The sequence below is a fragment of the Podarcis tiliguerta genome (assembly GCF_965153285.1).
Source record: "Podarcis tiliguerta genome assembly, chromosome: 12".
Classification (NCBI taxonomy): domain Eukaryota; kingdom Metazoa; phylum Chordata; class Lepidosauria; order Squamata; family Lacertidae; genus Podarcis; species Podarcis tiliguerta.
Genome location: NC_139545.1, coordinates 18,139,530 through 18,159,624, shown reverse-complemented (window position 1 = coordinate 18,159,624; position 20,095 = coordinate 18,139,530). Strand labels below are relative to the sequence as shown.

The 20,095-nt window shown below is 42.0% G+C and overlaps 2 protein-coding genes across 5 annotated transcripts in view; one reads left to right on the top strand and one right to left on the bottom strand.

Moving 5' to 3' along the window:
* The window catches only part of EOMES (eomesodermin), a 152,668-nt gene extending 136,194 nt beyond the window's left edge, over positions 1-16,474 (bottom strand). For 2 of the 4 annotated variants that reach the window (XM_083404913.1, XM_083404912.1), the window contains exon 1: positions 15,713-16,474. The gene's annotated coding sequence lies outside the window, so the exon portion shown is untranslated. Of the gene's footprint in view, positions 1-11,900; positions 14,472-15,712 lie in introns of those variants that run through there. The other 2 variants (XM_083404911.1, XM_083404910.1) reach the window with 1 other exon arrangement.
* Positions 16,475-18,549: 2,075 nt separating this feature from the next.
* Positions 18,550-20,095, top strand: part of CMC1 (C-X9-C motif containing 1) — a 43,278-nt gene continuing 41,732 nt past the window's right edge. Inside the window, exon 1 of the mRNA XM_083405272.1 lies at positions 18,550-18,787. Within this exon, the coding sequence (XP_083261398.1) occupies positions 18,763-18,787 (25 nt within the window). The 5' untranslated portion in view covers positions 18,550-18,762. The remainder of the gene's footprint in view (positions 18,788-20,095) is intronic.

Below are 20,095 nucleotides of genomic sequence, written 5' to 3'. Positions count from 1 at the left end.
CATTAGATGGTTTTTCTCTTTTCTTTTTTTCCAGGGCCTATCCATGCCCTCGGTACTTCTTTTTGTTCCATTCTGCAAAAGAAATGGCTTTAAATGATCACTCTCCACCAGTTCCAACTTTTCCCCCCTTTGTAATTAGCTTTATTTGAAGGCCAGGAAAGTAAAAGGACCAGAAGGATTTTTTCTCTCTTTTCTAAAACCCTCACTGTTGAACAAAAGAGATGATGTTCTTTACTTCAGCCATATGCTGTATGAAGCATGTGCAGAGTGGGTCAGCGTGTCTCCGTTTTGAAAATTAGTTTTTAAAAAGTCTGGTCCTAATAAAGTCTGCATAAGATGTAAATGGCAATGTGAGAAACTTGCCTTGGATCAAAAATGAGAATTTTAACCACTATAAGTCATCATCCTCGCCACCATCTATGGAAAGCTACCTAAGTTAATTAATTCGAAGAGAAGGATATGCCTCAAAAAAAGAGCAAAAATAGGAATAGATTACCAGTATCTTATAAACTATCTTCATTAAATCATTAAACACTGTGCTCGTTTATTCTCCCTTTCTTGGAGATGGAGAAAAGCAGTGCCTGGACTGACAAAAGGGGGACAAGTCACAGGGACGTGCTTTCTAAGCACTTTCCTAAGCAATAGTGCCTTATGAATGTGATGGGTGGGAGCAAGCCACAAGTGGGAATCAGTTTCATAGAGGGTTTATATCAAGAGTGGCAGTGCTGACTATGGCTGATAGGATTTGCAATCCAACAAGATCTGGAGGGCCACAGGTCGCTATGGCCACAGAATATGCAAAAATGGAAAATAAATAGAGGAATTGAGGGCCCTTGTGAAATTCAGCTCCTTTGGAATGGATGTCCATTTATTTACCCATGACATGTTCTTTGCTATCACTTGTGGGTATGCTAGCTTAATTCCCCTCTCCCTGATAACATTTGTGGAACTCCTCCTAATAAAGTGTCTTCATGTACAATCTTTGTCCTCATAATATGTAAACATATTTGTTGTACAATCTACATGTCTTTCCTTCAGGTGGGCATAATATTCTACACCTTCTTTTGTTGTTGTTTAGTCATGTCCGACTCTTTGTGATCCCATGACCAGAGCACGCCAGGCACTCCTGTCTTCCATTGCCTCCCACAGTTTGGTCAAACTCATGTTCGCAGCTTCGAGACTGTCCAACAATCTTGTACTCTGTCATCCCCTTCTCCTTGTGCCCTCAATGTTTCCCAACATCAGGGTCTTTTCCAGTCTTCCAGTCTTCTCTTCTCATGATGAGGCCAAAGAATTGGAGCCTCAGTTTCAGGATCTGTCCTTCCAGTGAGCACTCAGGGCTGGTTTCCTTCAGAATGGATAGGTTTGATCTTCTTGCAGTCCATGGGACTTTCAAGAGTTTCTTCCAGCACCATAATTCAAAAGCATCAATTCTTCAGCGATCAGCCTTCTTTATGGTCCAGCTCTCACTTCCATACATCCCTACTGGGAAAACCATAGCTTTAACATTACGGACCTTTGTCGGCAAGGTGATGTCTCTGCTTTTTAAAATGCTGTCTAGGTTTGTCATTGTTTTTCTCCCAAGAAGCAAGCGTCTTTTAATTTCGTGACTGCTGTCTACACCTTATAGAATACTTCTAATTGTTTATAGAACATCATCTCATTTCTTTGCTTAGTAGAGTTATAAGCCTGGTGGATCAAGGGAATGCTGTGGACATAGTGTATCTTGATCTTTTGACAAAGTCCCCATGATATTCTTGCAGAGAATATATTGGTAAAATGTGGGCTGGACAAGGTAACTGTTAGGTGGATTTGTAGTTGGTTGACTGACTGAAGCCAAAGAGTGCTCACTAATGTTTCCTTGTTATCCTGGGAAAAACATGACAAGTGGGGTGCTGCAGGGTTCTGTCCAGGGCTTGTTGTTTTTCAGTGTCTTTATAAATGGCTTGGATGAAGGTATTGAGGGGACGCTCATCAAATTTGGGAGGGGTAGCTAATGCCACAGAAGACAGAATCAGCATTCAATATGACCATCACAAATTGGAGAAGTGGTCAAAAACTAACAAAATGGATTTCAAGAGAGATAAATGTCAGGTTCTTCATTTAGGCAGGAATAACTAGCTGCACAAATATAAGATGGGGTATACCTGGCTTACATGTGAAAATAATCTAGGGTCTTCGTAGACCACAAGCTCAACATGAGTTAACAGGGTGATGCAGCAGCAAAAAAAAGCTAATGCTATTCCAAGCTGCATCAACAGAAATAGTGTCTAGATCAAGAGGGGTTGTACTGCTCTGTTCTGCTTGGTCAGATCACACCTGGATTAGAATGTGCAGAGGAGGGTGGACAAGATGATAAAGAGTCTTGAAAGCAAGCCCCTTGAGGAATGGTTGAGGAAACTGGGTGTGTTTAGCTTGGGAAAGAGGAGACCGAGTTGAGATACGATAGCCATCTTCAAATATCTAAAGGGCTGTCACATGGAAGGTGGAGCAAATTTGTTTTCTCCTGCTCCAGAGGCTAGGACTAGAACCAATGGCTTCAAGTTATAAGAAAGGAGATTCCAACTAAACTTCAGAAAAAAACTTTATGATGGTAAGAGCTGTTGGGCAGCAAAACATACTGCCTCAGAAGGTGTGGACTCTCATTCCTTGAAGGTTTTTAAGCAGAGGCTGGATGGTCATCTGTTATGGATGCTTTAGCTGAGATTCCTGCATTGGGGGGGTTGGACTAGATGACCCTTGGGGTCCCTTCCAACTCTGTGATTCTATTATTATGCGGGGAAATCTGAGAACCACGGCTGGAGAAGAAGAGAAGTCAGTGGAAAGGAAGGGCAGCAAATTTGGAACATGTGACTGACCTTCACCACTTCAATTTGGACTGTGCAATTGCCAAGGACATCAACGAAGAGCAGCAACGCAAAGCTGGCTAGAGAGTCTTGCCTGTGATCGATGTCTTTCAGCATTGAAGCTTCCTTGCTGGTAAGGCTTTTCAAGGCAGGGCCAATGAAGGCTGACTCTGAAGGGACACAACCAAAGGAGAGCACCCCTTTGGGAAGCCATGAGGGGACAGAGGCACAATCCTCTGGATTATTTTGGAAGTTGATCGCAAGGTTCCTGAGTGAGACAGGACCAGGGGTGAGAACTCCTTGAGTTAGAGGCTAGGGGGCCTGGAAATATGAAAGTGGGGAGTTTACTGTCCTGTGTGGAGGGCCCAGCTAAACATCTACCTGGCACTTTAAAGCAGCATTTTATAGTGCCTTTTGTTGAGGTCAGTACTTCATCATAGCACTGGTGCATTATTTGGCTGCTGTATCATAGCACCTGAACTAATTAAATATATATTGCTCTTCATCATCAAATTTCAGAATGGTTTACATATCTTAAAACAGCAATAAATTAAAATAACAAATACAACAATCCAGAGTAGAAAAAAACATGTTATTAAAAGCTAGATGCACTCAGTTTAAGAACAGCCCTGTTTATGAACTATTCAGTTTACGAACTCCGCAAAACCAGAAGTAGTGTCCCGGTTTGCGAAATTTACCTCGGTCTAAGAACGGAAGCTGAACGATGGAAGGCACCAGCGGCAGGAGGCCTCATTAGGGAAAGCGTGCCTCGGTTTAAGAACCATTTCAGTTTAAGAACAGACTTTCGGAATGGATTAAGTTCGTAAACCAAGGTACCAATGTGTTAAGATCAGTAATGCAAGTCTTTAACAGGCACTGAAACACAACTAAGATTATCAAGAAAACCTTGGGGTACTCTTACAACCAGCATTGGATTTTCTATCTACATTATATGAATTATATTTATAAGAATATTTATAAACTGTCAAGAGAGAAAAACATGGCAGTGGACAAATGAATTAAAATATCAAAAAATTATAAAAAGCATAAAACGGAGAACAAATGTCCAGCACTCATTTTTATTTGAATGTTTAGTGGAGAGAATGTGGAGGGAATAATATGTTGGGTGATGCCAGAGGGGAGGGTGGCAGGGGCACCCCTATTGGAGCCACCATGACCAGGGGGGAAATACTGGAAGTGCTGGAGGTGTTGATCCTGGCTGCTCTAACAGTGCTATCTGGACTGGTGCTACTGCTCTTTACTGCCAGTGTAATCCTTAATAAGATCTACTGCCTATATGCCATCCACTAGAAGTCAACAAGAGCTGTGCTATGTCTGAGAAGGCACTATGCTTTATCAAATAAATATCAAGAACAATAAAAAAATACCCACAGCAGTCCCTTGCCATTTTATGACCTTAGCTTTCTTTAACTTTTACTTACGATGGAACGTACATCTAGCCAGGCTTTTATAGCTGTGCTGTTGTCCACCCCTCAGCAACAGTGTTTTTGTTCCCAACTTGGGTCTTGCAGGAGCATCACAAATATAGATAGAGGGTGAGTCTTTTAAAAGAGGCTCCGTGGAACATGTGTACTCTGTATCCACGGGGCCTCTTTTAAAGGACTCACCCTGTATATAAATTGCATTTGGGTAATGTATCTTGGAAGGGGACACGGGTGGCGCTGTGGGTTAAAGCCTCAGCGCCTAGGACTTGCCGATCGAAAGGTCGGCGGTTCGAATCCCCGCGGCGGGGTGCGCTCCCGTTGTTCGGTCCCAGCGCCTGCCAACCTAGCAGTTCGAAAGCACTCTCGGGTGCAAGTAGATAAATAGGGACCGCTTACTAGCGGGAAGGTAAACGGCGTTTCCGTGTGCGGCTCTGGCTCGCCAGAGCAGCGATGTCACACTGGCCACGTGACCCGGAAGTGTCTTTGGACTGCGCTGGCCCCCGGCCTCTTTGAGTGAGATGGGCGCACAACCCTAGAGTCTGTCAAGACTGGCCCGTACGGGCAGGGGTACCTTTACCTTTACTAATGTATCTTGGAGATGAATGGAATTAAAATGGCTTAGTGCACATAATCACACACAAAATGCATAGCTTCAGCTTATGGTGGTTGATTATAAAAAAAGGAAGGAAGGAAGGAAGGAAGGAAGGAAAAGACTGAAAAGTTTTGGATAAAATCACAGCCACTATTCACTCTCACTTTATACACAGTGCAGACACCTAAAAGGTTTACCTCCAGCCTTTCTCGCAGTGCATAAAATATATTTTAAAATGCTGCCGGGGATCCTAAGGGCATTCCAGCACTGCTGGCAAGATATTTCCTCCTACCCTAGTAGAGAAATACATAACAATGTTCTTAAAAAATTAAAAATTTAAAGGAATCTGAATATATGCCCCACTGTCAATTCTCTGGGTTGGCATCATGTTATTCTCCAGTGCTCCATCAGCATGGATTCATTGTGAAATGTCTGCATAGCCTGTGGAAAAGCTGTTTGTGCATACAAGGCACAGCATATAAATTAAGATTACACTTGCTTTGGGTTTGTTCTGGGAAAGATACGCTCTCAAAGAGCGCCTCTCAGCATGGATAGTGAGGGAAGGGCATAGCAAAATGTATGTAACTCTTGATGTATATTTTATCTCAAGCAACAGTGTGATTCAAAAGGACAGTAATGCTTTAAACCCCTCCATAAGAGACCCAGGTTGTACGGGTATGTGTAAATAAATCTTATATCATAAAGAACCTGGGTAAAGCGCACGACCCCAGGAATCTCACACTACTGTGGAGACTGGGATGGTGTATAACAAAATCCTATGCTAAACCACGGTTTAGCTTTACAAAACCTGAATCTCTCATGCTCTCCCTCTCCTCTTCTGATCAACTGTAGATCAACTGTAGTTAAATACTGTTCATACACCCTAAAGTGTGGTTAAACTGAATTATGGCTAGTTGAAAGAAGTCAACTTCTTCTATGATTTGAAGTTGGCTTGTTTCCACTAACCATAGTTATGATAAACCACAGTTTCTTCAAGCTCAGACTACATGGCAAAGTGTGTTTAATCTAAAATGGAAGAAAAAGCTTTCTAATAACTCACAGCCATGTCAGAGAAGGGGAGAGCATGTAAGCCTGATATGCAAACCAGCCAAATGTGGTGCTAATCCACAAAATTTCCTTGTTCATGGGATTAAAAAGTAACATACAGAAGACTAGAAATCCTGTTTCTTAAATTTCTCTGTGAACAGACATGTGTCAGAGATTAAAGCGTTGGACATTCTAAAGACATGTTCTTACTAACCAACCCAACAGCTCACATAGAAGCATGGGTCACTCTTTTTTTAGCTTGCATTACAAAATTACTTACTTACATATGCATCAAATGGATCACCTTCTGCTTTCCCACATAGTATATCTATCTGAGAGTATATCTAGCAAAACAGCTTCAGACTGTGTGGGGGAAAGCATGCACGCACACACACATTTTTTGGGAAGGCAAATTACTTCCAAGCAAAATACGGCGATCTCATTTTAGACATATCTACAAATGTCCCCAACACTTTTTGCTGATATAAGAACAGGGCTTGACAATCTAGTGTATTTATCCAAACTAAAATAGCCACTCGTCTGTGCTTTAGTGCCATTTTCTGTCACGCCAGCATGACAGCACTAAGTGTTTAGTTGGAATAAGTGGTTCCATGTCCTTTGATAATACAACATGGTTCCAGCATTCTGTTCACTACAATTTCAGCTCCATCAGGGGTGGCACAAGGCCCCTTAGTATTCCCAGAGATTTTCAAACTCGTGGCACATGTGCTCTTTTATGCACTCAAGTCGTCTGGTCCATTTGGACTGGGATCATGAGGGAATACAATTAGCCAGCCACTTTCTTTACACCGGCTCGCCTGCCAGTCTGTTTTGAGCCTTAGTTATTTTGATTCCTCTCCCCTCTTTTTTGATTTTTGAATTCTCTAAGACAGAAGATCTCAGCAACCTCATATTCCACACTGCACCAGACCAGACCAGAGAAGCCAGATTTGTTATGCTACCGGTAGAACTATTCTCAACTCAAATAAAACATATTCCGATTACATAAGCGTCATAAAAGCACTCTCTATTCTGTTTGTAAATAAGACTCAAATATGAAATCCTGCCAGTAAAGAAGAAACCCGTGGAGTGAATTTTGCTCTCAGTTCTACTAATTCAGACTCTCATGGAAACGTCTCAAAGGACAGAGCACTTCCCACTACAGTGGGTAGAGAAAGCTGATCACATAGAACCTAACTTTAGACAACACAACAACACACACCGAGGCGTTGACATGTAAGTGCTGTTGCTTTCAGTAGAACTTTCAAGGCTGAAGCTGTGCATAGGATAGCAGGTGTACACCCTATAGTATGTTTTGCAAATGAATAACATTTCGATTTCTCTTTGGGTGACCTTGAAAAAGGGGTACATCTTCATATACGAGGCTGGTAAACAATTTATTGTTGCTCTTACAGAAATCACTCGTATGTTAAGAAAACCTAAATACAATGGATTTAAAGAATGGGACTACTGTAGTGCTTTATATTAGAGAAGGGATGTTAAAATAACTCATCTAGAAAGATCACATGCACCATGCTGGTCAAATAGTATTTAACTTTGATTGGCATTACTTTAGATTCCAAGGTAAGATTATCATTTGAGTCAGGGTGGAGAAAGTTTCGGCTTCAAATCGGGAAAGCGAGGGGGCCATCTGCTTGTCAATCACATGATATCATTGTGATACCACATGACTGACAGGTGGGCAGGCCACCCAACTGTCAAAACCTCCTCTGTGGTTTTGCAAAGTGCCATTTGAACCAGCCTCTACCTGCCAGTGACTCATCATTAAGAGAACAGAACAGTGCCAGAGAGGGATAGGCATTAATTCAGCTGACTATCCAGATTACAGGCGAAGAGTATGACCTGAAGCCAGACCACAATTCTGGATTGTGTCCTAAAGCAGAAGAATTATTCTAAGGATACTTAATCCCTACAATTGTTAAAGGAAAAATGCTATGCAAGAAAAATATTCCCATTCAGTAGCTTCAAAATTCAAAACCTGCCCACTGTTCACCCCAGGCATTGAAATGCATTAAAAGTTCCTGATCTTGCTGAGGTTCTGTGGATAAATCAAAGCCATATCAACTACCAATAATGCAGCAGGATTCAAGTACATGCTGAAGTGTTTGGCAGATGGAGAATTAATATAGCAAAATGAAGTGACAGAAGCCACAAATCTGGATGAAACAGAGAAGACTGGCTGAAGAGGAGGCATTCTCAGAGGATGTGCAGAGTGCCTTAGCTTCAGTTTGTGCATTTTTTTGTTTTTGTTTTGTTTTGTTTATGCTTTGTTGTAAACACCAACAAAAATAGAAAAAAATCATACATCTACGACACCTGTTACACCAAATACAAAATAAACAAAAGAATAAAATCATCTGTTTTGACAGTAAATCTTCTTAAGGTACATCTAACTTCCCGTCTTCTCCATGCTTCTTTTAATATTTACAAATTTATTGCATAAATTTATCTCTTCATTTTATATTTAAGTATTATTTTCTTATATCCCTGTTTCTTCCTTAGTACAACTACAGAAGTTATTCGAAGGCTGCAACCAAGTTCATACTACCACAATTGATCTTAAGATATGATTTGAAAACCTCCCATTTTGCAATACTTGTTTTGACTTATCTTTCATTTTTTTCAGCTACTTGGGCTAGCTCTGCATATTCGGCTAGTTTTTGTAACCATTCTGACCTGGAAGGGAATTTATCACTTCTCCATTTAGTCGCTATTAAGGTTCTCGCTGCTATTGTGGAGTATAAAAAAAAAATTCTTTTACATTCTTAGGAATGTCTGATCCTGTAATTCCAAGTAGAAATGCTTCTGGTCTTTTTATAAATGAAACTCTAAACATTTTTTAAAGTTCTATATAGATGTCATCCCAGAAGATCTTAATTTTTTTACATAGCCACCACATGTGCAACATAGTACCAGTTTCTACTCCACATCTCCAACAAGTACTAGATACATTTTTGTACATTTTTGAAAGCTTCCATGGCATCAAATACCAACGGTATTGCATTTTTTGAAGGTTTCCCCTCAAAGTATAACATGCAGTAAATTTCCAATTTACTTTCCATAATTTTCCCCACTTTTCATTTCTATATTATACCTGAAATCCTGGGCCCATTTGATCATGGCGGTTTTCAACTCTTCCTCCTTGACTTCCAGTCAAGGAGGAGTCAGTACACCTTTGAAAGAGTTTTCGTTTTTGAGTTGACCAAATCCGTTTCTAATCTAGATATTTCTGGTGCAAATCCCTTTTCCTTATCTGTTTTAAATGTTTCAAATAATTATTTTCATTATTTGGTTTCATTATTATCAATTTGTGCATTTCTTGGCTTCAAAGCAGATGTGTGTTTCTATGAGCACACCTGTTTTACCCAGAATTAAATATGCTATGAAATATGCTGTTCTACGGCAACAGTTTTTAAAGGGGTTTTTTTTTTTTTTTACAATAAAAGTTTTGTGGCAGTGATGATCTTTGTGAATTTTATTATAGTGGATTGGAATTACTTGACTTTAAAATGTATGGGTTAAAATCTAGACGTTGCTCCATAATCTGATGTTACATTTCAGACAATGATGAAACTCAGGCATCCACAAGCTTATGCCTCATCATGGGAATTGATTCATCACACTGTAATCAGTCTTTTGGTTCTTATCTGAATACAGATTAAGATGCTGGAAAAGATTTACATCTTTGTGCTGTAGACGGAATGCACAAGAAAAATAGATTTGACTAGTGATAGGGTTTAGCCTCAGTACCAATTACTCAGAAAGGTGACCTGTAAAAGATTATTTCTAAACTGGATTGATCCCATTTCCCTTTCTTTTTTAATAACGGAAAAGAAGACTAGAAATAGTGCAAACCTTTCCTTTCCCTTCCCATTATTTACAACAGCAATGTCAAGTTATGGCCTCTCTATAGCTGTCAAAATAAGGGACCAGCAGCCTCGAAAATAAGGGATCAGCAGCCAAAATAAGGGATTTTGGTTTAGCTTATACAGAAATCCGCCACTGATGCAACCATGAGGCTTTTGCTGCCACTGACTGTGTTTTGCAGGGGGTTGGACTAGATGATCCTAAGGGTCTACAACTCCAACCAAAGAAGAGTGGCAGACAAAACTGATGAACGACGTTGAGATGGCAAAGCATACAGGCAGAATTAGAAACTAGGAAGAGGACCTCTTTAATAAAGAATGGGGAAAGTTTATAATTTAGTTGAAAAGCTATTGTAAAGAGTTACATACATTGGTAGGATTGACAGAAAACTTGTAGTAAAAATTTGAACTATGGGTGGACAAATGATTTATAAAAATAGAGTTATGAAAGGGATGCAGAGGGGGAAATCACTACATTAAGATGCTGCACTAGTTGGAGGGTATGCAAGGCAGCACACCGGGCCTGCCGTCGTCCTGGCATGAGCAGTTCCATCGGCCCTTCCCCACCTGAGAGAGACTCTCGCCCATGCCACCCGCGAGCCCGGCATGAGGCGGTTGCGGTGCCATGGCGGCGGCTGAAGCACCGACCTTCTGCGTCCCTCCCCATCCCCTCCTCTTCCTCCTCCCTCAAGCCGCCTCCTCAGCCGCCACCGCTGCCTCCGGCTTCCCCTGGCAGCGCGGCGGAAGTCTCGCAAGAGAGGGGCTGCCTGTCCGCCCGCCTTCTCATGACGCACCCATGAGGGGGAAAAGGGAGAGATGGAGACACAGCAGCTCATGCGCGCGCTCTCTCTCACGGCGGAGGACCCCGAGCCACTGCTTCCCTCCCAAACCAGGCGAGCATGGAACTCAGGAAATTTAAGGGACATCACCAAATTTAAGGGACACGGCACTGGGATAAGGGAGTTTCCCGCCAAATAAGGGACAGTTGACAGCTATGGGCCTCTCTTAATTTTGTTATAGACCCCTATATAGCTAAAATGTTTTCCACAAGTATCCAAAGACCTCAGTATCCATATACCCTGAATGCAACCGTCACTGTTTTATTGTTTGAATGCACTATAAACCACTCTGGCATCTTATTTTTTAATAAATGTTTATGACCTGATCAAAGATAAGATTCACAAACATGGCCTTTTGCCTGTTATCGTGGTTTATGAAAAGGTTAAGCGAGGACAGTGTTTAGGTAACTAGAAAAGAATGTGATGCAAGAGCCATACTGTGAGGTAAGATGTCATGGCAACAGAAAAAGAAACAAGAGAAGAATATGGCCCACAAATCATTTAAATCAGCCTGTGCTATAATACTGATGTTAGCATCTGAGGCAATACTTTCCCTTCCAGAGTCTAGACCATGATATACTACTATTAAAATAATGATCAGCATAAAATATAGCTTGGCAATCTTACGCTTGTGAACTCACTTCCTTCACCCATGTTCTAACATTTTCTTCCTTACTTCTTAATCTGTAATAACTGCAGTTTGTGCTGGTATCTGATAAACTATAGTCTGATGTGGCATCTCTATTAGGCAAACCACAGTTGCCATAAATCAGCCTTCCCTAACCCAGTGCCTTCCAGATTGTTTTTGACTACAACTCCCATCAGCTCCAGCTAGCCCAGTTGTGCTGACTGGGGCTGATGGGAGTTGTAGTCCAAGCCATCTAGAAAGCAGCCATTTGGGGAAAGTTGCCACAAACCATAGTTTGCCTCCAAACTGGAATTGGAAACCTAGTTCACACAATGTTTTTTAATATTGGTTTTCTGAAGAACTGAATTTTGCCTAACTTTGATGTCATGGGATACTACTGTTATCACAAAGAATGGATCAGGGAACTGGAGCATACAACAAGAGGCAAGTCCCAGATACAGTCCTTTAGTCAAACTAAACCATGATCTCTTTCATTTCAGCATGGGTCACAATCAGGTATTATGAGGTAGTTCACATGGTCTTTGTTCCAGTCAGCCAATCACTGGGCACAGAAGTGCCTGCTCATTTGCATAACCAGCCTTATATAAGAGTTTACCTCCAATGAAGATTCAGGCATTTGCAGGCAGGCAGTTAGACAGGCAGACAAGCAGTCTTGCAGTCTCGGTGTATGAAACAAAATGGCTTCACGGAGACTAATGCGTAGGAGACCACGGCCACGACCACGACCACGGTACAGGGGGAAGGCCAAGAGAAGGCACACAGTCCGAAAGAGAACTATAAGGTCTGTGAAAAGATACAGAAGGCAGAAACCAAGAATTAGAACTGCCTCCAAGTTGCCAAGGAGGATCCGGTCTAACAAGTTCCGAATGACCAGAGATGCTTGGGGCATGTTGCACTCCTATGTAGATGGCATCTACAGGAAAGTGTCCGGGGAAGCTGAACGCCTAAGGAGAAAGGAGCGACGCCCCTCCATAATTTCCTCAGATGTGCAAACTGCCTTGAGGCAAGTCATGCCAAGAAAATACACCAGGCGAATTGCCTTCAGCAAGACTCGTTAGAAAAAGTATCCTTTCCCTTCTCTACGGCTGGCTTATTAAGGCTAAGAACAGAAAAGAGAAAGGGAAAGTATGGACACCAGCCTGAGAGAAATTACAATCTTCTGCCTGCCTAAAGAAGATCGAACACGGCCTTCAAACTGCCAAGGAATCCTGTAACCTACCACATTTTTTCTAAACCAGCCTCACTACCAACTATTGTTTGAAGATGAAGAAGAATCTGGGAGAGACCAGGCCCATCACTACAACAACAATGCCATCCTAATAAAATCAACCTTCTGTTTAGGTATTTTCTGTTATGCGTGGAAGCAACTATCAGACTATGAAATACCAAAGACTTTCCATCTTTGTGAATCTGAGTCAGCAGAGAGAGATCAACCATACTTAGAAATGAAAAGACTATGTGAGGTGTTTCCTGAAGGGGCATTTCCCTTGCAATAAAACAGGATTAGCAGGATGTTCATTGCACGTCTCTTTTTTATAACGGGGTCTGAAACTCTGCGTGTGTCAGGGTTGGGCAGTAATTTAAGGAGAAAGAGTTTTATTGAATCGGGGAATCATGATGGAAGATAGGTCATCACTGAGGGTGCCAGAGGAATCACCTGATAAGACCTGATTCACACATTCTTTTTTTCTGACGATGTGAAAATAGCAAGGTTGTAACATGGTGGTTGTATGAAACAGCTTTCAAAGTTACATCTCATGGACTAAGGGTTCTTATGAATTTGACAAAAATTAAAGGGTTCTCCTAAGTGTCAACAGGCTGCATATGGTCTTCACGGTGCCATATACTGAAAGTTCAGTTTTCTTATTACAGTATGCCGTTAAAAACGAGAAACTGCAACAACTGAAGAGAGTAATTGGAATCTTTAGTTTACAAAAAGGTGGGCAACCAGTAGGTCAGATTCTCACTCCATAGGCCAACTTTGACAAGTTGGCACAATAGCCCACCTGACATTATTATGACATCAGATGATTGAGAGATGGCTTGTCCCACCCACCTGTCAAAGCCCATTGGCCAGAGCAAGTGTGGAGAACCTTTGGCCCAACAGTTGTTGCTGAACTACAATTCCCACCATCCCTGGTCATTGGCCATGCTTACTGGGAATGATGGGAGCTGTAGTTCAACAACATCTGGAGGACCAAATATTCCCCTGGTACAGAGCTTGACAAGCACCTGACAGCTGGCTGGTTCTCACATGCTTAGGAATATAATCAAGCAATTTCCATTGAAACCACTGCACAAACAGAACTTGGTGCTTCTGGAACAAGGCATACTTACCCTGCTCATTAATTCACTTTAAGTTATGATTATTCCTTTTTTGCCCCACCCTGATGTCACATATGATGTCATGTGAGCATGGTTTTTTTTTTAAAAAAAAAACTGCCTCACAGACCAGAAGGGAAGGAGCTGGTGAGTCAAATGTGGCTCACGAGCCAAAGTTTTCCCATCCTTGGTTCAGACCATATTATAAACTCACAAACACATGCCACCATACCGGTAAGAGAACAACTCTCATTGCTTGGGTTACACTTTCTTGTTAAAGAAAACATAGTATGAGAATTAAAGTTCAGCAGACATGGAAGTGATATTTCCCCCCTAAAAAAAATTATAGCCTAAATCAAAGTTGAACTGCTATTTTTCAAATTAAGTTATTTCCTTTCTTCCTGGCTGATGCAGCCTCTAAGCCTTAGAATCCCAAACAGGGTGTTAGATTCTCAGGAACTCCTGCCCACAAATGTGTTTAAAAATTTACATGAACAGCCAGTCTTGATAATACACTTTTATTGTGTATGCTCCAAAATCATTCCTAGAGGAGACCCTATTGGAAGAAGCCCATAATCAATAAATCCTGTAATTCTGAGTAAATGGTGCCCCATATTGAACCATTGAAGTTGGTCCTGGCTCCTGGTAATTAATTTCAGCTAAAGTTTCCACCTTGCCGTAAAATACTTATCATGATACAATGCTAAAAACAGATAGTATGTGTACAGATGCATTTGCTAAACCTGAATAACAATAACCACAACATCTTATATCCCACCCATCTGACTGGGTTACCCCAGCCCCTCAGACCAGCTTCCAATAAATTATAAAGGGACAAAACAAAACATCAAACATTAAAAACTTCCTGAAACAGGGCTGCCTTCAGATGTCTATGAAAAGCTGTATAATTGTTTAACTTTTGCCATCTGATGAGAGGGCATTCCACAGGGCAGGCGCCACTACTGGAAAGGCCCTCTGCCTGGTTCCTTGAAACTTTGCTTCTGGGAATTATAGGGACAGAGCTTCTTAAATTGTATAGAAATTTATTTATGTATGCTACTACAGCAGCAAGAATACTACTTGCCCAAAAGTATAAAGAAGCAGAAGTTCCAGCAAAGGAAGAATGGATACAAAAACTTATGGAATATGCAGAAATGGCGAAACTTAAGAAATCAAGATAACAAACTTTTTATAAAAGAATGGAAATGGTTTATTAAATGTTTACAGATAAATTGCAAACAGATAAAAACATTGGCAGGATTATTGTAATAACCTGCAGTTTCATAAGAGTATATATTTAAAGTAGATTATTAAATGAGCAAATTAAATGAATTTGGATATGCAGAAGGTATTAAAAAAATAAATTTAAGGAGCCACAGAGGAGGAAGTCAAACTCTGAAATGTTAAATTGATTGTAAAACTAATGAAATGTATAAACTTGAAAAGTATAAATAAAAACTTTTAAAAAAAAAAACTTTGCTTCTCACAATGAAGGAACTGCTAGAAGGCCCTCAGAGCGGGACCTCAGTGTCTGGACTGAATGATAGGAATGGAGATATTCATTCAGGTATCCATAAACAACTTAAGCCCAGCACCGGAGATGGGAATCCCTGTGGCTGCAGCACTTACATAATACCTGCACATTGACAGGGCTGTTTGGGAGTTGTGGGTCTGACAGCATCTGAAGGCAGGCTCCCCATCCCTGTCCCACATTATTAAGCAACTGCACCCTCTCCATTGCTGATGCCTGTTTAAGCATCCCCATCCTTATTTTTCTGCCCCCCGTCTCCAAAAATAACCAACTGGTTGGGTCTAGTCACCATTTTAATCTCCCACAATGCCCTTGGCACGTTCTCTCTGGGTCTGTGCTACAACCCTATGCAATGCTCTTTTTCTGGGGGTACACATAGCTCTAAACATTTTGGGAATCTAAGTTTGGCCTCATTGAGGGGCAGTATTTCAATATGAGTAGGAAAACGAGAGTACCCCTAAACATTTATTTATTTTTAGGGGGGAAAGGACTGCCCCTATGGAAAGGACACATCAAAGAGGGTATGCTCTATACTTCAACAGGCACAGACTCACCTCAGCTTCGCTGCATATCAGGCTTTCTTCCACAAATGTTGCTTCATATTTTCCGTTTTCAGCCCTGGCCCAAATTCTTCGCAGCCCCAAGTCCCTTTAGCAGACATCTTCTACAAAGAGTTGTGTGTCCTTCAGAGCACCCGAGTCTCCTTTTTTCTCAGTCCAGGCTCCTCAGGAATAAGTCCCAAACACCTGGAACAGCCAGTTCCTCTCAGAGCTGCCTCAAGGAAGGCTTTCCCTCAAAGAGATCCTCTGACGCCATGCCCTTGGCAGGATTGAACCCACGGCTCCTCCTAGACAACCATGGGGAGCAGCAAAGTCTGTTGACACCCCACTCTAACCACATTCAATGAGGTTTGTGAAATAGCCTGAAGAACACACACACACACCCCCCACAGGGAAACAAGGAGAGCTTTTCTCAAATCTCTGTAGAGACTCCTTATTTATGCAGCACCCATCCTTTCCCCTCTGTCTCCACTAGGCTTCTTTCAGCTCCCTGGGGCATTTTATATACCCTCTTTGTCTCCCTTCCCTTCAGCCTAAAGCACTGTAGCTGGATTCCTTCCCAGCCACCAGGCAAGCCAGTGGAGAAGGCCCAACACTTCTTCCCTCGCAGGGGGAGTCTCCAGGCAATGTCCACATGTGGTCTTCTCAGGAGTTATTGCCTGGTTGGTGCAGACAGGAGTCAAGAGGCCAGGTGTGCCAGCACAGGAACCAGTGAGCCCTCATAGCCCATCGCAGGGGCATTGTGGGGGATTTGCACAGCAACTAGGCCCAGTTTTCCCACACTGCTTAGAGCATGCTGTCAAAGCCAGTTGCCTCCACATGAGCCGACATGGGTGAGGGGGGCTAGCAAAATAATGATAAAATAGTGATCAATATATCAGAAAAATGCTATTACTTCCCCAAAGACTCTCAGCCTTTTAATGCCATTAAACCGTTCAGTTTTGCAGTGTATTTAAAGTCTCTTCACACGTCATTAGGACAGAATGTGTTTCATAAAAACAGCCGGGGGGGGGGGGGCGACCCTTAAATACAGTTCAACATACTGTCCAGAGTGGTTTGAAATTATTTTATTATTGTTATTATTTTGATAACTGAACCTTTGAACAGATTACAAGTTCTCCTTTATCTCAGAAGCAAAAGGTGTGGAGACTTCTGAAATAGATAATTAATCTCCATTGCTATCTATAGTTTCATAGTTAACACTGTCTTGCTTGAAGTGTAAAAACACATTCACACTTTAGAAAATGGATGATTAACTAATCAAATGACAATATGAATGGTAGACAAACAGAGAAATGACTGCAAGCAGGAGCTATTTATGATCAGCCACATTTTGTGAAATGGAAAATATATTCTTTGTCATTGCACTGCACTTTTCAGACATCTCAGGCGGCTCCTAAAACTTTTTTTTTTTGTACATGTGTGTGTGCACCTTTGTGCATGTGCTAGGAAACTCATTCTGGCCCAATGCAGACCTAATTTGGGAAAGATCTCTCTTCAGCCATCTTTTCACAATTTAACAAACTACAGTACTGTACTACAATTCTCACAGTGCAATCCTATGCACAGTTACTTTCTGTTCAGTAGAGTTTGCTCCCTACTGAGTACTGTATATATATTTTTAAGGGACATGTGGTCCAAACCTCTTGGACCGCTTGCCAATCACAAGGTCAGCAGTTTGTATCTGCGTGACAGGGTGTGCTCCCATTGCTCTGTCCCAGTTTCTGCCAACCTAGCAGTTTGAAAGCACACCAGTGCAATTAGATGAATAGGTACCACTGTGATAGGAAGGTAAACGGCATTTATGTGCGCTCTGGCATTCGTCACGATTCTCCGTGCACCAGAAACGGTTTAGTCATGCTGGCCACATGACCCGGAAAGCTGTCTGTGGACAAACGCCTGCTACCTTGGCTTGAAAAGCAAAATGAGCACCGCACCCCATATTCACCTTTGACTGGACATAACCCTCCAAAGGTCCTTTACCTTTTTACGATATATTTTTAGGATTGCAGCCTTAACACTCTTTCACTCCTGTACCTTTAATAAAGAATTGAAAATAAAGGGACTCTTTACAGAGGGGTCACAATGACCTAACTAGTTTTTGTGAACAATGCAGGGGTAAACCCGCCCAACCCCACCCCAATGCGAGAGCAAAACTGCTGGATAAAAGAAATCTCATGGGGCCAAAGCCACAGCACTGCGCCTTAAAACATGAAGTCATAATACAAGAGTGGGGCATGTTCTTCTGCATAACCCACTAAATAATTGAGGCTATCCTCAGATATTGTGAACACAACCACATGGCTGTTAGGAATCTAAGGGAGCAGCAAAACCCAACCAGGCTGACCACTAAACTATAATATTATATTCGGGTCTGTGAAAAGTGTTATGTTATGAAAGCATGTCAATATTTAGTAATTGCTGAGCTGATAGGTTTGGTGATAATGCCTGCTTCAACGTTCACATTGGTCTATCTCCTTGACTATTAGTTGCTCTCCCTTCTATTAATGGAAATATTTATTGAAAGACTTGTGTGTGTATCAAAAGTATGGGTGTTTGGTTTGCCTTCCTTGCCTCACAAGGAACAATCCCAACAGCCACCTAGCCAACTGGTTTTAAGGGGCTCTCCAGGCGAGAATCTTGTAGCGGTGACGTCACTATCGCTTTATCCTCCGAAGCTCCTCCCATTAAGAAGTCGGTCTGGAAGAGGCCGGCATTCGCCCCGCCCCAAAAGGTAGAAGCCCGCCTTTTCCTTCGCTAGCCTTCCACGCGCACGCGCCCTCCCACGCCGTTCGTTCGCCTCCTTCTCTTCCGCTTCCTGCTGTTGCCCTCCCTCTCTCCGACGCGTGCGCCGTAGTGCCGTTAGGCCGACGGGTCGCGCGCTGGAGCTTCGAATTCCGCCGCCGGCGCATGCGCCGAGAGAGTGTGTGGCTTAGAAAAAAACCCCAAGGTTGAGGGACTATGACCATGTTGTTGCTGCCGCCGCGACTTCTGTAGCTACTGAGGTGCTTCCCTCCCCGCCCCTAAAGCAGGGAAGCTGGTACATGGAGTCTGCCCCTGGTGCAGCAGGTAGGGGCGGTTGCTACCCCCTCCTCTTGACGTGCCCGAGACATGAGAGTGCAAGGGGGTTAGGCTGAGGAGCTGCCAGTCCAGACCCGTGAACTTGCTCTTCGGTTCACGTGTGAACCCTTGCTCACGGGTTTACCGCCGACTCAAGGGCTCCCAGCCCTCACGTGCTCTTAGTTCCCTTCGTTAATGAAATGGGTGTAGTTGTCTGACTTAGAAGATTATTGTTGAGATTCCTGCACTCCAAGGGGGTTGGACTAGATGGCCCCCTGGGATCCCTTCCAACTCTACAGTTTTATGATGAATGCCTCAGAAGGTTGTTCCACTTTAAATTTAGATGAATGAAGAACACTCAACATTACCGCTACAAAATAGCCTGGTAGTGGGGCATGTCATTTCAGGGGGCAAAACTTAATTTTTGCAAACTTCTTCAGTGAAGTGTCTTTAAAATATGGGGGTTGGGGGGGTGGAATTGAAATCTGCTATTATTGTTTTTTGTGACCAAACAGTATTTAGCTTGGTAAATCTACATTTGGTGAAGAAGCACATAAACGGCTTTTGGAAAACCAAAGTACTTTAGCTTTACCTTCTGAAAATGTAAGGTAAGGTTAAATATTAATGTTAATATAAAATATAACTGCAAGAATTTTTAATGATTTATATGCAGTTTTACACACATTTTACTTACTAAGCAAAGCTAAATTATATTAATTTAACCAAAACATATTCTGAATTCCCAGTCATGATACAACTTTTAAGCCCTCCTCATTTTTTGGAATTTGAAAGTTGAAAAATTCAACATGCATTATTGATAAGGGCCTTCTTGGTAGTGGTATATTGGTTGTGGATTACGCTTCCCAGAAAGTTTTGTCTCCTACCTCATTCTCCTTCTGATGACGGACACAGAATTTTTGTTTTCCCAAGCTTTTTAGATACTATTTTAATCCTGCTATCTATTTTATACTGTTTTCACTATTTTATGGGTTTTGGCCTCTCTCACACATCCTGGTATTTATATTTTAACTGACTTAATCTTTTTCAAAACCACCTTGGGAATGTAATTGTAGTGTAGCATTAAAATAAATATAATGCATAATAAGGTACGCTTAGTAGTAGTATCTTTCGTAAAGCAGATAGTGGACTGAGGCTAGAGAAAGGGGCTTACCTAGGGAGCTCATGGCAAAGGTAATACTTCCTGATTGGTATAGCCCAGCTACGCTATACCAGTTCTCAGGTGTACTAGATTGTGTTGGTGCTAAAAGGGAACAGTGAACTTGTCACTATACTTCAGGACTAGCTCTTTGTTGTTTT